The following is a 22,217-nucleotide window of genomic DNA, read 5'->3' on the forward strand; positions in this document are numbered from 1 at the left end:
GAACTGCTCTGAGACGGAGGTTAATGTGTTACTGCTGGGAACATGTTAATTGAACTGAACCCGGAGTTCAGTGGCTCAGATAGTAGTCACTGCCGCACAGTTGCAGTGATCCAGCTTGCAGCCTAACCTCCACTGCTCCCTATGTGGAGTTTGCACGTTCTCCCCAGAACCGCATGGATTTTCCCCCCGGGTGCTCCGGGTTCTTTCTCGGCAGATTGGCCCCTGTATGAATCTGAGGGATGGGATCTGTGGGCAGTTGATGGCAACGTGGGAGCATTAATGAGTGCGGTCGGATTCGTGAACATGTGTGTTTACTGATATCACAAACTCAGTGGGTCGAAGGGCGTGTTCCAATGGAGCTTCTCTCCGTGAATCTATCAACAGGTTTTTTTATACACAAGAGAAACATTTCAACACAGGAGAGCGAGTGTGATCATGTTACTAAATACTTTTGTTTGTCCCACATTCCTGGGCTGTGTGTGGGCAGCTGAAACACGAAACTTTACTCCGACTGTTGCAGCCATTACAGCGGCTGCCTCCCCACTAACCCACTCCCTCCCGTCCTACTTTACCCCACTCCCTCAAACCCGGCGCGGTTTCTCTGTGGAACCCCGGCACCAGAGTCGGGGAATCGAGGACCAGAGGACATAGGTTCAAGGTGAAGGGGGAAAGATGTAATCGGAATCTGAGGGGTAACTTCAAGTTTTCTAGCACCTCACTGGTGTCTAATGTTGACATTTATCTCAGCCATGGCGTCTGCATGTCCTTGTTCATCAATCACTGGACGTAAACATGCGGGTACAGCAGAAAGTGAAAAAAGTTAATTGCATGTTGGCCTGTATGACAAGAGGATTTATGTATAGGAGCAAAGAGGTCCTTCTGCGGGTGTACAGGGCCCTGGTGAGACGCACCTGGAGTACTGTGGCAGTTTTTGTCTTCAAATTTGAGGAAGGACATTCTTGCTATTGAGGGCATGCAGCGTAGGTTTACTAGGTTAATTCCCGGAATGGCGGGACTGTCGTACGTTGAAAGACTGGAGCGACTGGGCTTGTATTCACTGGAATTTAGAAGGATGAGAGGGGATCTTATTGAAACATATAAGATTATTAAGTGATTGGACATGTTAAAGGTAGGAAACATGTTCCCGATGTTGGGGGAGTCCAGAACAAGGGCCACAGTTTAAGAATAAGGGGTAGGCCATTTAGAACGGAGATGAGGAAAAACTTCTTCCGTCAGAAAGTTGCAAATCTGTGGAATTCTCTGCCTCAGAAGGTAGTGGAGGCCAATTCTCTGAATGCATTCAAGAGAGAGCTAGATATAGCTCTTAAGGATAGCGGAGACAGGGGATATCGGGAGAAGGCAGGAATGGGATAATGATTGTGAATGATCAGCCATGATCACATTGAATTGCGGTGCTGGCTCGACGGGCCGAATGGCCTCTTCCTGCACCTATTGTCTGTTTTCCTCCTCTCGCTTCCCACACTGGCCTCGGATATAACCGAACAGTGCCAGAGTTCATCTCGACTGTGCGTTACAGAGACATAAAACATTAAAAAGCCTTTGAGATGGTGAAGCAGGTAAAATATTCTGAGAGAGAAAGCAGACCAATGCAGTCTGGGGAATGACTACACAGGCAGTCTGCTTCCAATCAGCAAATGGTTGAAGGTGCTGTATATCCACCTCCTCTTTCAATACATCCAATGATCCACAGTCCATGGACAGAGAGAATTCCACAAGCGTGGCTGCAGGGGGCGCCGACCTGGGAATAACAGATGTCCCAGTCAGTGACACCCAACTCCGTAAATGAATCGCAAATCTCATCTCACCCCCTGATTATTTTTATTGTTCCGACATCTTTTGACTTCAGAATCAATTTCTGTCCTTCGACAGGTTTGATGGCCGGGGTGACTGAAGAAATTCCCGGGAGAAGGATCGTCCCGGACCCGACCCCCGTGACAGGAGACTCACGGAGCAGATTCTAAAGGGAGCCGGGGTCTCGGTGCGGGGACTGGAGTCCTTTGGCCACCGGTTGTCCTTGGCCACCCGGCACAAGGTGTGACCTTTCAGCCCCCGGTCAGCAGTGAGTGGGGGGGGGGGGGGGGGGGGGGTGGACACCGGCGGCGAGGACAGAGGGGGAGGGGGAGATCGCAGCTTCCCGTCCATCACGGGTCTAACACTTCTCCCTCTCTCTTCCCCTCCCCCTCAGGCACTGACCCCTCTACTGGGATGGGACTGTTTCACTGCGCTGTGTTGCTACTGCACGGGATCCTCACCTCAGTCCACGGTAATAACCACAACATCTTGTCTGATTGATATTTATTTATCTCATGGAGGGGGCTTCATGGAGTCAGAAGTTTCATGTTTTAAAATCGCACATTTTAATGCAGTTGTCCACATCACTTAATACGATCAGGTGCAAGGTCCTTGCTCCCTCTGTGGGCGACGATAGGGACTGCAGGAGCAGGAGGCAACCTCATTCTCATGGATAATCAAGTCAAGTCAACTTTATTTGTCACATACATATAGCAGATGTGCAGTGAAATTAAAGTGGCAACGTCTGCGGATTGTGCTAAAACTACAAAACAGAATAGATTTTTTTTTTATCACAAAAAATTAATTAATACCGTAAATTAAATTAGTCCCTGGTGATATGAGAGTTAACAGTCCTGATGGCCTGTGGGAAGAAACTCCGACTCATCCTCTCTGATTTCACAGCGTGATACCGGAGACGTTTGCCTGACCGTAGCAGCTGGAACAGTCCGTTGCTGGGGTGGTAGGGGTCCCCTATAATATTGCTGGCTCTGGATCTGCACCTCCTGATGTATAGGCCATGTATAAGTCAGCAGGAAGCAGAGAGTGGGGACTAATGTATTTTTTCTCCCTGGGTGGGAAGATGTACGTAGTGGTACCCCGCGGGGATTGATGTTGAGACGCCAACCTTAGATATAAAATAAATCGTGAACAGCCAGAGAAAATGATAATATCCTGGCTTCAGAAGGTCATCCAGTCATAAGCTATAGGAGCAGATTAGGGTCATTCCGCCCATCAAGTCTACTCCGCCATTCACTGAGCCCCCCCTTACTATTGAGGCAGTGCAGCGCAGGTTCATGAGGATAATCCGTAGAATGGCGAGACTGTCATATGAGGAAAGATTGGAAAGACTAGGCCTGTATTTACTGGAGTTTAGAAGGATGAGAGGGGATCTTATAGAGACATATAAAATTATAAAAGGACTAGACAAGTTAGATTCAGGAAAAATGTTCCCAATGTTGGGGGAGCCCAGAATCAGGGGTCACAGTCTAAGAATAAAGGGGAGGCCATTTAAAACTCTGGTGTGAGGGAAATTTTCCCCCCATAGGGTTGTGAATTTGTGGAATTCCCTGCCACAGAGGGCAGCGGAGGCCAAATCACTGGATGAATTTAAAAGAGAGTTAGATAGAGCTCTGGGGGCTAGTGGGATCAAAGGATATGGGGAGAAGGCAGGCACGGGTTACTGATTGTGGATGATCAGCCATGATCACAATGAATGGCGGTGCTGGCTCGAAGGGCCGAATGGCCTCTTCCTGCACCTATTTTGTATGTTTCTATAACCATATAACCATATAACCATATAACAACAACAGCACGGAAACAGGCCCGTTCGGCCCTACCAGTCCACGCCGACCACTCTCTCTGACCTAGTCTCATCTACCTGCTCTCAGACCATAACCCTCTAATCCCCTCTTATCCATATACCTATCCAATTTACTCTTAAATAATAAAATCGAGCCTGCCTCCACCACTTCCACCGGAAGCCCATTCCATACAGCCACCACCCTCTGAGTAAAGAGGTTACCCCTGATGTTACCCCTAAACTTTTGTCCCTCAATTCTAAAGCTATGTCCCCTTGTTGGAATCTTCCCCACTCTCAAAGGGAAAAGCCTACCCACGTCAACTCTGTCCGTCCCTCTTAAATTTTTTAAAACCTCTATCAAGTCCCCCCTCAACCTTCTACGCTCCGAAGAATAAAGACCCAACCTGTTCAACCTCTCTCTGTAGCTTAAGTGCTGAAACCCTGGCAACATTCTAGTAAATCTCCTCTGTACCCTCTCCATTTTGTCGACATCCTTCCTGTAATTTGGCGACCAGAACTGCACACCATACTCCAGATTCGGCCTCACCAATGCCCTGTACAATTTTAACATTACATCCCAACTTCTATATTTGATGCTCTGATTTATAAAGGCAAGCATACCAAACGCCTTCTTCACCACCCTATCCACATGAGATTCTACCTTCAGGGAACAATGCACAGTTATTCCCAGATCCCTCTGTTCCACTGCATTCCTCAATTCCCTACCATTTACCCTGTACGTCCTATTTTGATTTGTCCTGCCAAAATGCAGCACCTCACACTTATCAGCATTAAACTCCATCTGCCATCTTTCAGCCCACCCTTCCAAAAGGCCCAAGTCTCTCTGTAGACTTTGAAACTCTACTTCATTATTAACTACACCACCTATCTTAGTATCATCTGCATATTTACTAATCCAATTTGCCACACCATCATCCAGATCATTAATGTAAATGACAAACAACAGTGGACCCAACACAGATCCTTGGGGTACTCCACTAGACACTGGCCTCCAACCTGACATACCATTGTCAACCATTACCCTCTGGTATCTCCCATTCAGCCATTGTTGAATCCATCTTGCAACCTCACTATTAATACCCAACGATTTAACCTTCTTAATCAACCTTCCATGTGGAACCTTGTCAAATGCCTTACTGAAGTCCATATAGACAACATCCACAGCCTTGCCCTTATCAATTTCCCTGGTAACCTCTTCAAAAAATTCAAGAAGATTAGTCAAACATGACCTTCCAGGCACAAATCCATGTTGACTGTTTCTAATCAGGCCTTGTTTATCCAAATAATTATATATATTGTCCCTAAGTATCTTTTCCATTAATTTTCCCACCACAGACGTCAAACTAACAGGTCTATAATTGCTAGGTTTACATTTAGAACCTTTTTTAAACAAAGGCACAACATGCGCAATGCGCCAATCTTCCGGCACCATCCCCGTTTCTAATGACGTTTGAAATATTTCCGTCATAGCCCCTGCTATTTCTGCACTAACTTCCCTCAATGTCCCAGGGAATATCCTATCAGGACCTGGAGACTTATCCACTTTTATATTTTTCAAAAGTGTCCGTACCTCCTCTTCTTTAATCCTCCTAATTTCCATCACTACTCTACTTGTTTCGCTTACCTCACATAATTCAATATCCTTCTCCTCGGTGAATACCGAAGAAAAGAAATTGTTTAATATCTCCCCCATTTCTTCCGGCTCAGCACATAGCTGTCCACTCTGACTCTCTAATGGACCAATTTTATCCCTCGCTATCCTTTTGCTATTGACATATCTGTAGAACCCCTTGGGGTTTACTTTTACATTACTTGCCAAAGCAGCCTCATATCTTTTTTTCGCTTTTCTAATTTCCTTCTTAAGATTCCTTTTACATTCTTTATATTCCTCAAGAACCTCATTTACTCCCTGCCGCTTATATTTGTTGTATATCTCCCTCTTTTTCCAAACCAAGTGTCCAATTTCCCTGGAAAACCACGGCTCTTTCAAATTATCATTCTTTCCTTTCCACCGAACAGGGACATAAAGACTCTGTACTCTCAAAATTTCACCTTTAAATATCCTCCATTTCTCTATTATATCCTTTTCATAAAACAAAAAGTTCCATTTCACTCCTTTTAAATCATTTATCATCTCCTCAAAATTAGCCTTTCTCCAATCCAAAATCTCAACCCTTGGTCCAGATTTGACGTTCTCCATAATTATATTGAAACTAATGGCATTGTGATCACTAGACCCAAAGTGCTCCTCAACACATACCTCCGTCACCTGACCCGTTCTCTGGTAGGTACCTCTACGTATTGCTGCAAAAAACTATCCTGCACACATTTTACAAACTCCAAACCATCCAGTCCTTTAACAGAATGTGATTCCCAGTCTATGTACGGAAAATTGAAATCACCCACAATCACTACTCTGTGCTTACTGCTAATATCTGCTATCTCCTTACATATTTGCTCTTCCAATTCTCGTTCCCTATTTGGCGGTCTATAATACACCCCTATAAGTGTTGCTAAACCTTTCCCATTTCTGAGTTCCACCCAAACAGCCTCCCTAATCGAGCCTTCTAGTCTGTCCTGCCAAAGCACTGCTGTGATATCCTCCCTGACAAGCAATGCAACACCCCCACCTCTTGCCCCTCCGATTCTATCACATCTGAAACAATGAAATCCTGGAATATTTAATTGCCAATCGCAACCCTCCTGCAACCATGTTTCACTGATCGCCACAACATCAAACTTCCAGATGTCAATCCAGGCTCTAAGCTCATCCACCTTTCTTACAATGCTCCTAGCATTAAAATATACACATTTAGGGGACCCATCATTTCTTATTCTCAGTTTATTTCTTTTCACTTCTTTCTCTCCTACATATTGGGTCTGAGTGTTTCCCTTTTCTGCCCCCTGCCTCACACACTGTCTATTAGCTATCTGTGTTTGAGTCCTTTCCTCCAACCGTACTAGTTTAAAGTCTCTGCAGTTACCTTAGCAAATCTCCCCGCCAGGATATTGGTTCCCCTCAGGTTCAGATGCAACCCGTCCTTTTTGTACAGGTCATACTTCCCCCAGAAGAGGTCCCAATGATCCAGAAACTTGAATCCCTGCTCCCTGCACCAGTTCCTCAGCCACGTATTTATCCTCCATCTCACTCCATTCCTATTCTCACTATCGCGTGGCACAGGCAGTAAGCCTGAGATTATTGCTTTGGAAGTCCTTTTTTTAAACTCTCTTCCTAGCCACCTAAATTCTCCTTTCAGGACCTCTTCCCTTATCCTACCTATATTGTTGGTACCTATATGTACCACGACCTCTGGCTCATCTCCCTCCCCTTTCAGGACATCCCGGACACCGGCACCAGGGAGGCAAACCACCATCCGGGTCTCCCGACTGCGTCCACAGAATCGCCTATCTGACCCCCTCACTATAGAGTCCCCTATTACTATCGCTCTCCTCTTCGTTTCCCTACCCTTCTGAGCAACAGGGCCAGACTCCGTGCCAGAGGCCCGGGCACCGTCGCTGCCCCCAGGTCGGCTGTTCCCCCCAACAGTACTTAAACAGGAGTACTTATTTCCAAGGGGTACAGACACCGGGGTACTCTCTAGTCCCTGCCTCTGCTCCTTGCCCCCCCCTAACCGTGACCCACTTGTCTACCTCCCGTGGTCTTGGAGTGACCACCTCTCTGTAACTCCTATCTATAACCTCCTCACTCTCCCTGACCAGACGGAGGTCATCAATCTGCCGCTCCAGGTTCCTAATACGGTCCCTTAGGAGCCCATCTCGTCGCACCTGGCGCAGATGTGGATGTCTGGAAGACTATCAGACTCCCAGATTCCCCACATCCGACACCCAGAACAATAAACTGCCCTGGCACTCATACTCCCCAAACAAAGCCCCGTGCTCGGTTTCTAAACCTACCGCCCGGCCGCTGCTCCAACCGCCCACCCAAAAGAACTGAGTGATCTCCTGGGAGAGGCGAAAAACCGGATAAAAAACCCAGGCCAATTTGGGAAAAAAAATCCGGGAAGTTCCTCTCCGACCCCAAGCTAGGCGATCAAAACTTGTCCGGGAGATCACACCGGTCTTACTCCTTACTATCCCCACACAATACTTCCCAAGCAACACAGCTTGCTGCTGCTGGCTGCTGCTGCTGTTGATTGCTGCTGGCTGCTGCTGGCTGCTGCTTGCGGCTGCTGATGGCTGCTACCGCTGCTGATGGCTGCTACCGCTGCTGATGGCTGCTACCGCTGCTGATGGCTGCTACCGCTGCTGATGGCTGCTACCGCTGCTGATGGCTGCTACCGCTGCTGATGGCTGCTACCGCTGCTGATGGCTGCTACCGCTGCTGCTGGCTGCTACCGCTGCTGCTGGCTGCTACCGCTGCTGCTGGCTGCTACCGCTGCTGATGGCTGCTACTTCTGCTGATTGCCTAAACACCTTCGCAGATGAAGGTACTGGCTTGGTCTGTTCAACGACACAGCTTGGTTTTTACGTTTTCCTTCTAAACGTGTGCCGTCAAACGCTTGTTTGGTGGGATCATTCTGAGATACCACTTCTGGACTCTCTCCAGAGCCAGCTCATCCTTCCTCTGAAATGATGCCCAAAATTGCTCACAATTCTCCAAATGCGACCTGACCAGCGCCCTCGAGAGCCTCAGCATTACATCCCTGTTTTTGTATTCAAGCCCTCATGAAATAAATGCTGTTGGTCTTTGTGCGCACAGAACGATGCAACTTTCCTGATGTTAATTTTGTGTTCTATTTTTACATGATTGAATCCTTAAATAATTATGTTTTCAATTATTTGCATTGATCCCCAGGTGAATTTGCCATAATTGTACCGGGCGATGGTGGTTTTGCAGCCACTGTAGGTGGAGATGTGGTGTTGGAGTGTCAGCTTGTGCCAGATATATTGACCAGCGACATGGTGGTGCAGTGGAGAAAGTCAGGACTCGCCTCGCCAGTCCTCGTGTACAAACATGGACAAAGTGACGCCCTCGCTCAACACCAGGATTACAGAGCAAGGGCCCAACTGTTTAAAGATGAACTGGCCAAAGGGAACATTTCCCTCAGAATAATGAACGTAAGGAGGCTTGATGAAGGGGAATATACATGTTCAGTTACAGACAGAACTGAGAATGAAGCATCTCCTGCCCAACTGCGAGTTCAAGGTGAGTAAGTAAATGCGTTGATATTATTAACTTTAAAGGAATGTTTACTTTAGAGACACAGCGCGGACACAGGCCCTTCGGCCCACTAGACCAACCAGCGATGCTCGCACATTAACACTATCCTACACACACTATCGACAATTTACACATACATCAAACCAAATAATCTACAAACCTGTACGTCATTGGAGTGTGGGAGGAAACCGAAGAACTCGGAGAAAACCCACGCAGGTCACGGGGAGAACGTGCAAACTCCGAACAGACAGCACCCGTAGTGGGGATCTCATTTCCACCACACACTCCAGGGCCCAATCATTTACCATGTAACCCCCACCTGGATTTATTTACCGAAATGCTGAAAACACTCAGCAGGTCAGGCAGCGACTGGGGAGAGAGAAGCAGAGTTGATGTTTCAGCTCAAAGACTTTGCATTGGAACTAGAAATAATTGTAAATTGTATAAGTATTGTTGCAAGAAGGTTTGGCACCTTGAACAAAATGCTGTGTGGTCCAAGTTGCTATTCTTCCTGACTATTGTTATTTCTACATCTGTCACTGATGCAGTTTTGGGGAGTAAGCCCCGGATTCAGTTGCTGGGATACCAGGGAGATGGAATCCAGCTCGTGTGTAAATCCGGTGGATGGTATCCTGGACCAGAGATGCTGTGGATCGGCGAGGATGGACAGGTTTTACCACAAGCTGAAACAAGATACCATGAAGATAAAGAAGGTCTTAAAAATGTGGAGAGCCAGGTGACTGTAACGAGGCAGTCAACGAACAAGTTCAAGTGTGTAGTTCAGAACAGACGATTTAACTTAAAAAATGAGGCAATCGTTAAGATATCAGGTTTGTAAACGTTTCTGTTTGATCATTGAAGTATGAAGAGATTTACATTCCATTGAAACCCCGACTGCCCAGAATGTTCACTGAGGTATTCACATGTTTCTCACTGACGGTTCAGCCACATTTCACTTCTGTGGGGAAATTATCACTGATTTTTTAAGAAAGTTTAATGTATGCGCCGATCCTGCTGCTTCCTCTCATCTACCTCCGGGCGAATGGGGTCATGTAGTTACCATAGGGGTCCACAATCATTGTGGGAGAAATGGGCTCCATGTCGTCGGGCAGTGGTCCCAGTGCGGGGGAAAGAGGGATCAATTCCATTGGGTTGGTTCACTTGAATCACCGTGACACCTGTGTCTGAGTGAATCACAAGACTGTGAATGTAGATGAAGCTTTGATCTGAATAGTTGTGGGGACGCGGTATGAACAGAAGCGTCACCTCTAACGTTGTCTTTTCATTACTACCCCGAATTGAAGGCTCTCTGTCCCAGTCTACAAGGGTAACCCATGAGTATCTAATTGCCCGTCACTGTAAACCTCCATCCCGCCGCTTTGCCCGCTGGGAGAGGGAGGTTCCACGTGTGTGTGTCAGGATGCACCACATTGCAAACTGCTGCTGCCACCCCATGGAAGGGAGGACCAACAATCTGTGGCGTTGTCCGGCTTGGACCATGTTGGGGCATCATCTAGACCAAGTGGTTGGCTCCCCCTACCCGTCCCAGAATTCATGCTTGGGAATTACATTAAAACTTAGATTTGTAGCCCACGTGAGGATATATATTGTTACAGATATATACAGTATATATGCTGATACATAAACTGGTATATATATATATATATATATACTGATGTCACGGCGGGAGGTTGCTGGGGAAGTGCGTGCGTGTGTGTGGGAGCGCGTGCGTGTATGTGTGTGTGCGTGTGTATGTGAGTATGTGTGTGTGTGTGAGACACTGTCACTGTCTGGTTCACTGTCTTCACTTTGCAGATGAAATCTTCCCTGCTGGCGTTCCTGACTGGGTCCTGCCGCTGGTCCTCACCATTTGTCTTCTCATTGCCGCCAACGGTGCTGTGTTTTATTGGAACGTGAAACAAAACAGATGCATTAAAGGTGCGTTAAACAACAGCGTGAGATGCGGGTCAGGAAATCCCTGATTCCCAGTGTAACTTCAGTGGGAAACCAGAGCACTCTCCGCGGGCTCTGGCGTTCGAGGGGTAATTGTTGCCCCTGGCCCTGGAGAGAGTATCAGTGGCCCGGGAGGTGGGGGAATGGGGTAAACGGGCAGATGTGACATCTGTGTGTGCACGTGGAACTTCCCTCATTGTGCTGCACTTATTTCCAGCCTTGTTTGGATTGCCTCCTGACTCTGATGTTCATTGTCTCTGATGCTCGTTGTTCCAATGTAACACTGGTTTCTCCTTCCAGAGCTGGAACGGCGCAAATCCATCGTAGAACTTGGTAAGAATTTAATATAGAAAAATTCACAAAAGAGAAGGAATGGCGACACGGCGGCGCTGCTGGTAGAATTGATATCTCACAGCGCCAGAGACATGGGTTCGATCCTGACGTCGGGTGCTGTCTGTGTGGAGTTTGCCTGTGACCGGTGTCCTCCGGTTTCCTCCCACATCCTGAAGACATGCGGGTTTGTTCGTTAATTTCAGAAATGCCGATGGAGTACAGGCCCCAATCAGCATCACTGGTGCCGAAGTGCAAGTGGTTGAGAGCCTTATGTATCTCGGTGATAATATTCCCACTGATCTGTTGTGGACCAGGCAGAGTGAAGCAACAGCCAAGATGCCACCCAATGTCTACTTGCTTAGGAGACTGAGAAAATTCAGCATGTCCAGCCGAGATCACAAGAAATTGCTGAGAGATGTGGATGTAGCCCAGTCCATCACACACACCACACTCCCCACCATTGTAGATGTAGCCCAGTCCATCACACACCACACACTCCCCACCATTGTAGATGTAGGGATAACATCTTTCCTATAACATGGTGGACAGAACTGAACACAATATTCTAAATGCGGTCTCACCACGCCTTGTATAACTGCAACATGACATCCCAACTTCTATACTCAATACGCTGACTGATAAAGGCTAATGTGCGAAAAGCCCTTTTGACCGCCTTATCTACCTGTGACTCGACCTTCAAGGAACCATGCACCTGCACTCCTAGATCCCTCTGCTCTACAACATTCCCCAGAAGCCTACCATTTACGGTGCAGGTCCTCCCTTGTTAGATGTCCCAAAATGCAACACCTCACACTTCTCTGTATTAAATTCCATCAACCATTCCTCCGCCCACCTGGCCAATCGTTCCAGATCCTGCTGCAATCTTTCACATCACATCTTCACTATCTGCAAAACCACTAACTTTTGTAAATCAGCTAACATTCTCATGTATGTTCTGATCCAAATCATTGCTGTAAATGACAAACTGTAACAGGCCCAGCACCGAACCGTGGGGCACACCACTAGTCACACGCCCCCAGTCTGAGAAACAGCCTTCCACCATCACCCTCTGCTTCCTTCCACGGAGCCAATTTGCTATCCATTCAGCTATCTCTCATTGGATCCCATGCGATCTAACCTTCCAGAGCAGCCGACCGCGCGGCACCTTGTCGAATGCCTTACTGAAATCCATGGATACAACATCTACAGCTCTGCCCTCATCAACTATTTCGGTCACAAATCTCAATCCGATTTGTGTGTGAGAGAGAGAGGGGTGAGGGGGGGAGGGGTGAAGAGGGAGGGGGAGAGAGGTGGGGGAACGGGAGTGAGGGGAGAGAGAGAGAGGGAGGCAGAGCGAGAGGGGGGAGTGAGAGTGAGAGGGGGAGAGAGAGAGAGGGGGGGAGATGGGGTGGGAGAGAGGGAGGGAGTGAGAGGGGGAGAGAGAGGGGGAGAGGGGGGAAAGAGAGAGGGAGGGACAGAGAGAGAGATATGGAGTGTAAGAGGGGGAGAGAGTGAGAGGGGGAGAGAGTGAGAGGGGGGAGAGTGAGTGGGGGTGAGAATGAGAGGGAGAGAGAGAGAGAGGAGGGAGAGAAAGAGGGGGAGAGAGAGAGAGGGGGAGAGAGAGTGACAGAGGGGGGGAGAGAGAGGGTGGAGATAGAAGGGTGGGGAGAGAGAGAGAAGGGGAGACAGTGAGAGGGGGAGAGAGAGAGGAGGGGGAATGGGAGAGAGAGCGGGTGGGAGAGAGATGGTGGGATAAAGAGGGACGAGGGTGGAAGAGAGGGGAGAGAGATGGGTGGACATAGAGGGGGGAGAGAAAGAGGGGCGGATTGGATTCCAGAGAGTTTTCTTCAGTCTTGTTTGTTGTTTCTGTTTTCAGAGTGGAAGAGGATACGTGGCCACCAAGGTAAGGTCTTGGTTTACGTGAGAGTCAGTGTGTGTGTGTGTGTGTGTATATACACGCGTGTGTGTGTTTACTCGTGTGTGTGCCTGTGTGTGAGGGAGGGACTCTGTGTGTGTGTGTGTGTGTGTGTGTGCGCGTATGCGCCTGTGTGTATATGTGTATGTTTATGTGTGTATGTGTGTGTGTGCGCCTGTGTGTGTGTGCGTATGCGCCTGTGTGTGTATGTTTATAAGTACGTGTGTGTACGTGTGCGTGTGGTGATGATATTTAGATTACCCGTCTGAGAGCCCTAAACTTAAGTCAAGACTTTCAGTCTTATCTGCTATAAGCACCTACAAGTGCTCTCACTATAAGGGGGTTACACTGCATCAACCTATATCTCAAAGACTGACTTACTTCACTGCTGTGTGCCCACTGCTGAAGGGGTTATGTGTCAATAATCACTATTCACAGCCGTGGGTCGTCCCTCCCAAACAAGGCGCGGTCACTTCCAGCTAACGACGCAGAATAAACACAGTTATATTTTTAAATGAATCACGTTAAATTCTGAGGAGTATTTTTAACGGAGGTCATAGTTTGCAAAGGATTTCCAAAACACAAGTATAATTCTAACAATTGAGGATAACGTACCAATGAGCTCCCGAGGAACAAGCAGTTCATCAGTTATCATGGGTGACTTTAATCTACATATATTTTGGGCCAACTAAATTGGTAACAACACTGAGGAGGAGGATTTCATAGAATGTATACGGGATGGTTTTCTAAGCCAATATGTAGAGGAACCAACTGGAGGGCAGGCCATCCTAGACTGGGTATTGGCATGAGGAAGGATTCCTAATTTGAGGAAGGATATTCTTGCTATTGAGGGAGTGCAGCGTAGGTTCACCAGGTTAATTCCGGGATGGCGGGACTGACATATGATGAAAGAATGGGTCGACTGGGCTTGTATTCACTGGAATTTAGAAGGATAAGATGGGGATCTTATAGAAACATATACAATTCTTAACGGATTGGACAGGCTAGATGCAGGAAAAATGTTCCCCATGTTGGGGGAGTCCAGAACCAGGGGTTACATTTTAAGAATAAGGGGTCGCCCATTTGGGACTGAGGTAAGCAAAAACCGTTTCCACCCGGAGAGTTGTGAATCTGTGGAATTCTCTGCCACAGAAGGCAATGGAGGCCAATTCACTGGATGTTTTCATGGGAGAGTTAAATTTAGCTCTGAGGGCTAACGGAATCAAGGGACATGGGGAGAAAGCAGGAACGGGGGTACAGATTCTGGATGATCAGCCATGATCATATTGAATGGCGGTGCTGGCTCGAACGGCTGAATGGCCTCCTCTTGTATCTATTTTCTGTTTCTCTGATTAGAATCCTAACTTACTGAACAACAAACATCTTGAACCCCGGGCAGTTACTGTGCTAAAAATCTGAGTTTAGTAAAAAGCATTTGGGCCTGAGAAGTTCCATTGGCTTGGAAAGAGAATATCCTTCAGTGTGCGTGTGTATGTGTCTGTGCATGTCTATGCATCTGTATGTGTGTGCATAAGTGTGTGTGTGTATGTGTGCAAACGTGTGTGAGTGTATGTATGTGTGTCTGTATGTGTGTTTGTGTGTGTGTCCGTGTATGTGTGTGTGTGTGTATGACTGTGCGTGTGTGTATATATTTGTATATGTGTGTGTGTCTATGTATGTGTGTTGGTGTACGTGTATGTATGTGTGTGAGTGTGTATATGACTGTGCGTGTGTGTATATATTTGTATATATGTGTGTGTGTGTGTCTATGTATGTGTGTCTGTGTATGTGTGTGAGTCTGTGAATGAGTGCGCGTGTGTATATGTTTATGTTTCTGTGAATGTGTGAATGAGTGTGTATATGTTTGTGTGTCTGAGAATGTGTTTATGTGTGTGCGTTTGTGTGTATATGTTTGTGTACGAGTGACTGTGTGTGTGTGCATATGTACAAACACACACACACAGGCACACACACACACACGCGCACACACACACACACACGCACGCACGCACGTGCACACACACACTGGCGCACATATATGCACATGTATCATATCATATATATCATATATATACAGCCGGAAACAGGCCTTTTCGGCCCACCAAGTCCGTGCCGCCCAGCGATCCCCGTACATTAACACTATCCTACACCCACTAGGGACAACTTTTACATTTACCCAGCCAATTAACCTGTACGTCTTTGGAGTGTGGGAGGAAACCGAAGATCTCGGAGAAAACCCACGCAGGTCACGGGGAGAACGTACAAACTCCTTACAGTGCAGCACCCGTAGTCAGGATCGAACCTGAGTCTCCGGCGCTGCATTCGCTGTGAAGCAGCAACTCTACCGCTGCGCTACCGTGCCGCCCCATGTTACGAGTATTCTCCTCTTTGTACCGGGGGAGCAGAGGGGAGCATGAGAATGAAGCAGCGTCCCGACCTGAACGTGTTCTGTCATTTCCTTACACATGTGCTGCCTGACCCGCGGACTTCCTCCAGCAGTTTGTTTTTATTTCTCACCGTTCACCCGGTTCCCTCCACTTCCGCCCCGATTAGGAAACGCCGGGAAACATGTTTTTGTCCGTGGGATGTTGGCGGGGGGGCGGGAAATCCCCGGGATATCGTCCAGTTGTCCGCCCGCCTGTGCCCGAGGCCGAGCGGCCTCTCCCCCAGTCCCGGGGCCGCGCTGCCCGAGTCTCCCCCCGACCCCCCCCCCCGGGGACTCTCTGATTCTCTGCTTCTCCCCCCAGTCTCCGTCACCCTGGATGTGGAAACAGCGCATCCGTGGCTCGAGGTGTCTGAGGATCGGAAGAGGGTGAGATGGACCCGGACACGGACAAGTCTCCCTGACACCGGGAAGAGGTTTACAGACAGTCCGTGTGTGCTGGGATCGGAGGGATTCACATCGGGGAGACATTACTGGGAGGTGGATGTGGCGGGATGTCGGAGCTGGAGTCTGGGAGTCGCCGCAGAGTCTGTGGAGAGGGAGGGAGAGGTCGCACTGACACCGGACACTGGATTCTGGATCATCGAGCGTGTGGATGACAAGTTTGATGCACTCACCCTCCCTCCATCCCGTCTCCCCGCCCGTCCCATCCCCGGGTGGGTGGGAGTTTATCTCAGTTACGAGTCCGGGACAGTTTCATTTTACGACGCGGACACCAAGTCCCATCTCCACACCTTCACTGGGAACAAATTCACGAAGAAATGTTTTCCTTTCTTTTGGACTTGGGATCAAGACGATTGGATGACAATCTGCTCCGGTTCCATTCCGGGTGAGTAAAAGATAAGCAAACTCCGGGTATTTGGGATGTGGGGAGGGGGAGGGGGAGGGGAAGGAGAGGGGGAGTGGGGAGGGGATGGGGATGGGGGAGGGGAAGGAGGGAGGGGAGGGGGAGCGGCGAAGGGGAGGAGGGAGTGGGTGGGGGGAGGGTGAGGGGGAGGAGAGGGGGAGTGGGGAGGGGATGGGGAGGGGGGAGCGGAGGGGGAGGAGAGGGGGAGTGGGGAGGGGAGGGGGAGAATGGCAGAGGAATGAGGGAGGGGGAGGGGAGGGGTGGAAGGAGGGAAGGGGAGGGGGAAGCGGGAGGAGAGGGGGAGTGGGGAGGGGATGGGGATGGGGGGAGGGGATGGGGATGGGGGAGGGGATGGGGAGGAGAGGGGAGGGGAATGAGGGAGGGGGAGGGGGGAGCGGGGAAGGGGGAGGAGGGAGGGGTGGGGGAAGGGAGTGGGGCGGGAGGGGGAGGGGAAGGGGAAGGAGTGGGAGGGGGAAGCGGGAAGAGAGGGGGAGTGGGGAGGGGATGGGGATGGGGGAGGGGATGGGGAGGGGATGGGGAGGGGATGGGGAGGGGATGGGGGGAGGGGATGGGGAGGAGAGGGGAGGGGAAAGGGGGAGGGGGGAGCGGGGAAGGGGGAGGGGGAGGAGGGAGGGGTGGGGGAAGGGAGTGGGGCGGGAGGGGGAGGGGAAGGGGAAGGAGTGGGAGGGGATGGGGGCGGTAGAGGGAGAAGGCAGGGGGAGAGGGAGGGGGAGGTGGGAGGGGGAGGCTGGGGCAGAGCATCCACATTAAACCCACAGGCTCACAGGGAGTTTATGCACCCCACAGGTCTCCAAGGTCAGGCCTTAAGGTCACCCGGTCATAGGTGATAGGAGCAGAATTAGGCCATTCTGCCCATCAAATCTACTCCGCCACTCAATCACGACTGATCTATCTCTCCCTCCTAACCACATTCTCCTGCTTTCTCTTCATAACCCCATTCTGCCTTAGAAATACCCATTGACTTCGCCTCCACAGCCACCTGTGGCAAAGAATTTCACCGCCCTCCGACTAACTAAATTCCATCTCATCTCCTTCCTAAAGGGCCGTCCTTTAAACCTGAGGCTGTGACCTGTAGTCCTAGTCTCTCCCACTAGTGGAAACATCCTCTCCACATCCACCATATCAGAACCTTTCACTATTCTGGAAGTGCTGTATCAATGAGGTCCCCCCTCATGCTTCTAAACACCAGCGAGTACAGGCCCAGTGCTGACAAACGCTCATCATAGGCTAACCTACTCATTCCCGGGATCATTCTTGTAAATTCATCTGGACCATCCCCGGAGCCACCACATCCTTACTTAGATATTATGCCCAAAATTGCTCACAATACTCTAAATGCGGCCTGTCCAGCGCCTTATAGAGCCTCAGCATTACATCCCTGGTTTTGTATACAAGACCACGTGAAATAAATGCTAACATTAGGTTTGCTTTCTTTACTACTGATTCAACTTGCAGAGTAACTTTGATGGAATCCTGCACCAGTCACTCCCAAGTCCTTTTGCACCTCCGATTTCTGGATTCTCTCCCCATTTAGAAAATAGTCTGCGTTTTTCTTTCGACTACTAAAATGCATGACTCCACACTTTTCTGCACTGTATTCCATCTGCCACTTCTCTGCCCACTCTCCCAACCTCTCCAAGTCTTTCTGCGGTGTTCCTGCTTTCTCCACAGTACCTGCCTCTCCACCTATTTTTCTATCATCCGCAAACTTGGCCACAAAGCCTTCAATCCCCTCATCCAAATCAGTAATACACAACGTGAGTAATACACAACGTGAAGGGCAGCGCCCTCAGCACCGACCCCACAGAATTCGGCAAGTCACTGGCAGCCAACGAGAAATAACCCCCTCCATTGCCAGTTTTGCCTTCTGCCATCCAGCCAACCTGCTATCCATGCTGATATCTGCCCTCTGATACAGTGGTCATCGAGATCTCATCTTCCTGAGCAGCCTCACGTGTGGCATCTTATCAAAGGCTTTCTGAAAATCTAGATCAACAACACCCACCGACTCCCCTTTGTCTGTCCTGCTGTTTACCTCCACAAAGATTTCCTGCAGATTCATCAGGCAAGACCTGCCCTTCACAAAACCATGCTGAGTTCGACCTATTTTATCAAGCACCAAGTACTCCTTTATAATGGACTCTAAAATCTTACCAACCTCCGAAGTCATACTAACCGGCCTATAGTTCCCAATATTCTGCTTTGCCCCTTCTTGTGCAGCGGGGTAATATTGGCAAATTTCCAATCGCCTGGAACCACTCCTGACTGTAGTGATTCTTGAAATATCACAGATGCTATGTATCTATCTATGTATTAATGCCTCCACAATCTGTAAAGCCACCTCTTTCAGAACCCTTGGGTGCAGTCCATGTGGTCCAGGTGACTTATCCAACTTCACCCCTTTCAGCTTCCCAGGCACCTTCTCGCTAGTAATAGCCAATCCACTAACTTCCACCCCCTGACTCTTGAATTTCAGGCACGTTGCTGATGTCTTCCACTGTGAAGACTGATGCAAAAAGGTTATTCACCTCCTCTGCCATTTCCTTATTCCCCATTATCACTTCTCCTGCTTCGTTTCTCAGCGGCCCAACATCCACTCTTACATCTTTCTTACTCTCTGTATAACTAAAGAAACTCTTGTTATCTTTTTTTATATTACCAACTAGCTTACCTTAGTATTTCATCTGTCCTCGCCATATTGCCTTTTTAGTAACCTTCTGGTGCTCTTTTAAAGCTGCCCAATCCCCTGGGTTCCCACTAATCTTTGCAATGTTATACGCCTTCTCTTTTAGTTTTATACTGTCCTTGCCTTCCCTTGTCAGCCACGGTCGCCTCATTCTCCAACTAGAATCTTTCTTCCTCGTTGGAATGAAAAGATCCTGCATCTTCCAAATTATTCCCAGAAATTCCTGCCATTGCTGCTATGGTCCATTTCCAGTCCACTTTGGCTCGCTCCTCCTCCCTCCGCTTTGCTCAGCTGTAATACCGACACATCCGATTTCACCTTCTCCCTCTGAAATCTTATCATATTGCAGTCGCTACCACCAAGTGGTTCCTTTACCTCGAGTTCCCTTATCAAATCCGGTTCATTACACAACACTAAATCCAGAGTTTAATTTTTTGCTGGTCGGCTCCAGTACAAGCTGCTCCAAGAATCCATCTCAGAGGTACTCTAGAAATGCCCTTTCTTGGGGTCCAGTAGCAACCTTCTTGCAGTAGCAACATCTCCCATGACCGTAGTAATGCTTTTCTTACATACTAATTGTATATTCTGATGTAACTTGCACCTTATATCCTGGTTACTGGTAGGTTTGCTAGTGCTGCAAGTGTGACTTTAAACTAAGTAGTGGGGGGGGGAGGGGTTGACAAACTGGGAATATGGAGATGGAGTTAAAGGGGAAGCAAATACAGAAGAAATTGCCAAGGACTCTCGAATGAATGGGGAAGGAAGTTCTCGAAGGGATAAGAGACTAAGGTCAGGGCCAATTGTGACCGGTGTGAGAGGGGAGGTGAATATGGAAATTAAAGTGTTGTATTTAAATGCGCGAAGTATAAGAAATAAAGTGGATGAGCTTGAGGCTCAGTTAGACATTGGCAAGTATGATGTTGTGGGAATAACTGAGACATGGCTACAAGAGGACCAGGGCTAGGAACTGAATATTCAGGGGTACACAACATATAGAAAAGACAGACAGGTGGGCAGAGGGGGTGGGGTCACTCTGTTGGTGAGGAATGATATTCGCTCCCTTGCAAGGGGTGACATAGAATCAGGAGATGTAGAATCAGTATGGGTAGAAATTAGGAATTGTAAGGGTAAAAAGACCCTAATGGGAGTTATCTACAGGCCCCCAAACAGTAGCCTCGACATAGGGTGCAAATTGAATGAGGAGCTAAAATTGGCATGTCGCAAATGTAATGCTACGGTGGTCATGGGAGATTTCAACATGCAGGTAGACTGGGAAAATCAGGTTGGGAATGGATCCCATGAAAGCGAGTTTGTGGAGTGTCTCCGAGATGGATTCTTAGAACAGCTTGTACTGGAGCCTACTAGGGAGAAGGCAATTCAGGATTTAGTGTTGTGTAATGAACCTGGTCTGATAAGGGGACTCGAGGTAAAAGAGCCATTAGGAGGCAGTGAACACAATATGATAAGTTTTACTCTACAAATTGAGAGGGAGAAGGGAAAATCGGAAGTGTCAGTATTACAGTATAGCAAAGGGGATTACAGAGGCATGAGGCAGGAGCTGGCCAGAATTGACTGGAAGGAGGACTTAGCAGGGAAGACGGTGGACCAGCAATGGCAGGTATTCCTGGGAATAATGCAGAAGTTGCAGGATCAATTTATCCCAAAGAGGAGGAAAGATTCCAAGGGGAGTAAGGGGCACCCGTGGCTGACAAGGGAAGTCAAGGACAGCATAAAAATAAAAGAGCAGAAGTACAACAAAGCAAAGAAAAGTGGAAAGCCAGAGGATTAGGACTCTTTAAAAAAGCAACAGAAGATGATTAAGAAGGCAATACGGGGAGAAAAGATGAGGTGCAAGGGTAAACTAGCCAATAATATAAAGGAGGATAGTAAAAGCTTTTTTAGGTATGTGAAGAGGAAAATAATAGTCAAGGCAAATGTGGGTCCCTTGAATACAGAAGCGGGGGAATTTATTATGGGGAACAAGGAAATGGCAGACGAGTTGAACCGGTACTTTGGATCCGTCTTCAGTAAGGAAGATACAAGCAATCTCCAGGATGTTCTAGTGGCCAGAGATCCTAGGGTGACGGAGGAACTTTGGGAATTCCACATTAGGCAGGAAATGGTGTCGGGTAGACTGATGGGACTGAAGGTTGATAAATCCCCAGGGCCTGATGGTCTGCATTCCAGAGTACTTAAGGAGGTGGCGCTAGAAATTGTGGACGCATTGGTGGTAATTTTCCAATGTTCTATATTCAGGATCAATTCCTGTCGATTGGAGGGTAGCTAATGTTGTCCCACTTTTTAAGAAAGGAGGGAGAGAGAAAACGGGAAATTATAGACCAGTTAGTCTGACATCAGTGGTGGGGAAGATGCAGGAGTCAATTATAAAACATGAAATTGCGGAGCATTTGGATAGCAGTAACAGGATCGTTCCGAGTCAGCATGGATTTACGATGCGGAAATCATGCTTGACTAATCTTCTGGAATTCTTTGAGGATGTAACTTATGAAAATTGACAGGGGAGCGCCGGTGGATGTGGTGTACCTTGACTTTCAGAAAGCATTTGACAAGGTTCCACATAGGAGATTATTGGCCAAAATTAGAGCACATGGTATTGGAGGTAGGGTACTGACATGGATAAAAAATTGGTTGACAGATAGAAGGCAAAGAGTGGGGATAAATGGGTCCCTTTCAGAATGGCAGGCAGTGACTAGTGGGGTACCGCAAGGCTCGGTGCTGGGACCGCAGCTATTTACAATATACATTAATGACTTGGATGAAGGGATTACAAGTACCATTGGCAATTTTGCAGAGGATAGAAAGCTGGGTGGTAGTGTGAACTAAGAGGAAGATGCTTTGAGGTTGCAGGGTGACTTGGACAGGTTGTGCGAGTTGCGGATGCATGGCAGATGCAGTTTAATGTAGATAAGTGTGAGGTTGTCCACTTTGGTGGTAAGAATAGGAAGGCAGAGTATTATCTGAATGGTGTCAAGTTAGGAACAGAGGACGTACAACGAGATCTGGGTGTCCTAGTGCATCAGTCACTGAAAGGAAGCATGCAGGTACAGCAGGCAGTGAAGAAAGCCAATGGAATGTTGGCCTTCATAACAAGAGGAGTTGAGTATAGGAGCAAAGAGGTCCTTCTGCAGTTGTACAAGGCCCTAGTGAGACCGCACCTGGAGTACTGTGTGCAGTTGTGGTCT

General features: G+C 48.3%; 1 protein-coding gene across 1 annotated transcript in view; it reads left to right on the forward strand.

Annotated features, from left to right (window-relative positions):
* Positions 1-2,226: 2,226 nt before the first annotated feature.
* Positions 2,227-22,217, forward strand: part of LOC144603005 (butyrophilin subfamily 1 member A1-like) — a 59,953-nt gene continuing 39,962 nt past the window's right edge. The window contains exons 1-6 of the mRNA XM_078416132.1: positions 2,227-2,284; positions 8,451-8,801; positions 9,365-9,646; positions 10,632-10,754; positions 11,070-11,102; positions 12,979-13,005. Coding sequence (XP_078272258.1) covers positions 2,227-2,284; positions 8,451-8,801; positions 9,365-9,646; positions 10,632-10,754; positions 11,070-11,102; positions 12,979-13,005 — 874 coding nt within the window. The remainder of the gene's footprint in view (positions 2,285-8,450; positions 8,802-9,364; positions 9,647-10,631; positions 10,755-11,069; positions 11,103-12,978; positions 13,006-22,217) is intronic.

Source organism: Rhinoraja longicauda, chromosome 19, assembly GCF_053455715.1.
Source record: "Rhinoraja longicauda isolate Sanriku21f chromosome 19, sRhiLon1.1, whole genome shotgun sequence".
NCBI classification, from domain to species: domain Eukaryota; kingdom Metazoa; phylum Chordata; class Chondrichthyes; order Rajiformes; family Arhynchobatidae; genus Rhinoraja; species Rhinoraja longicauda.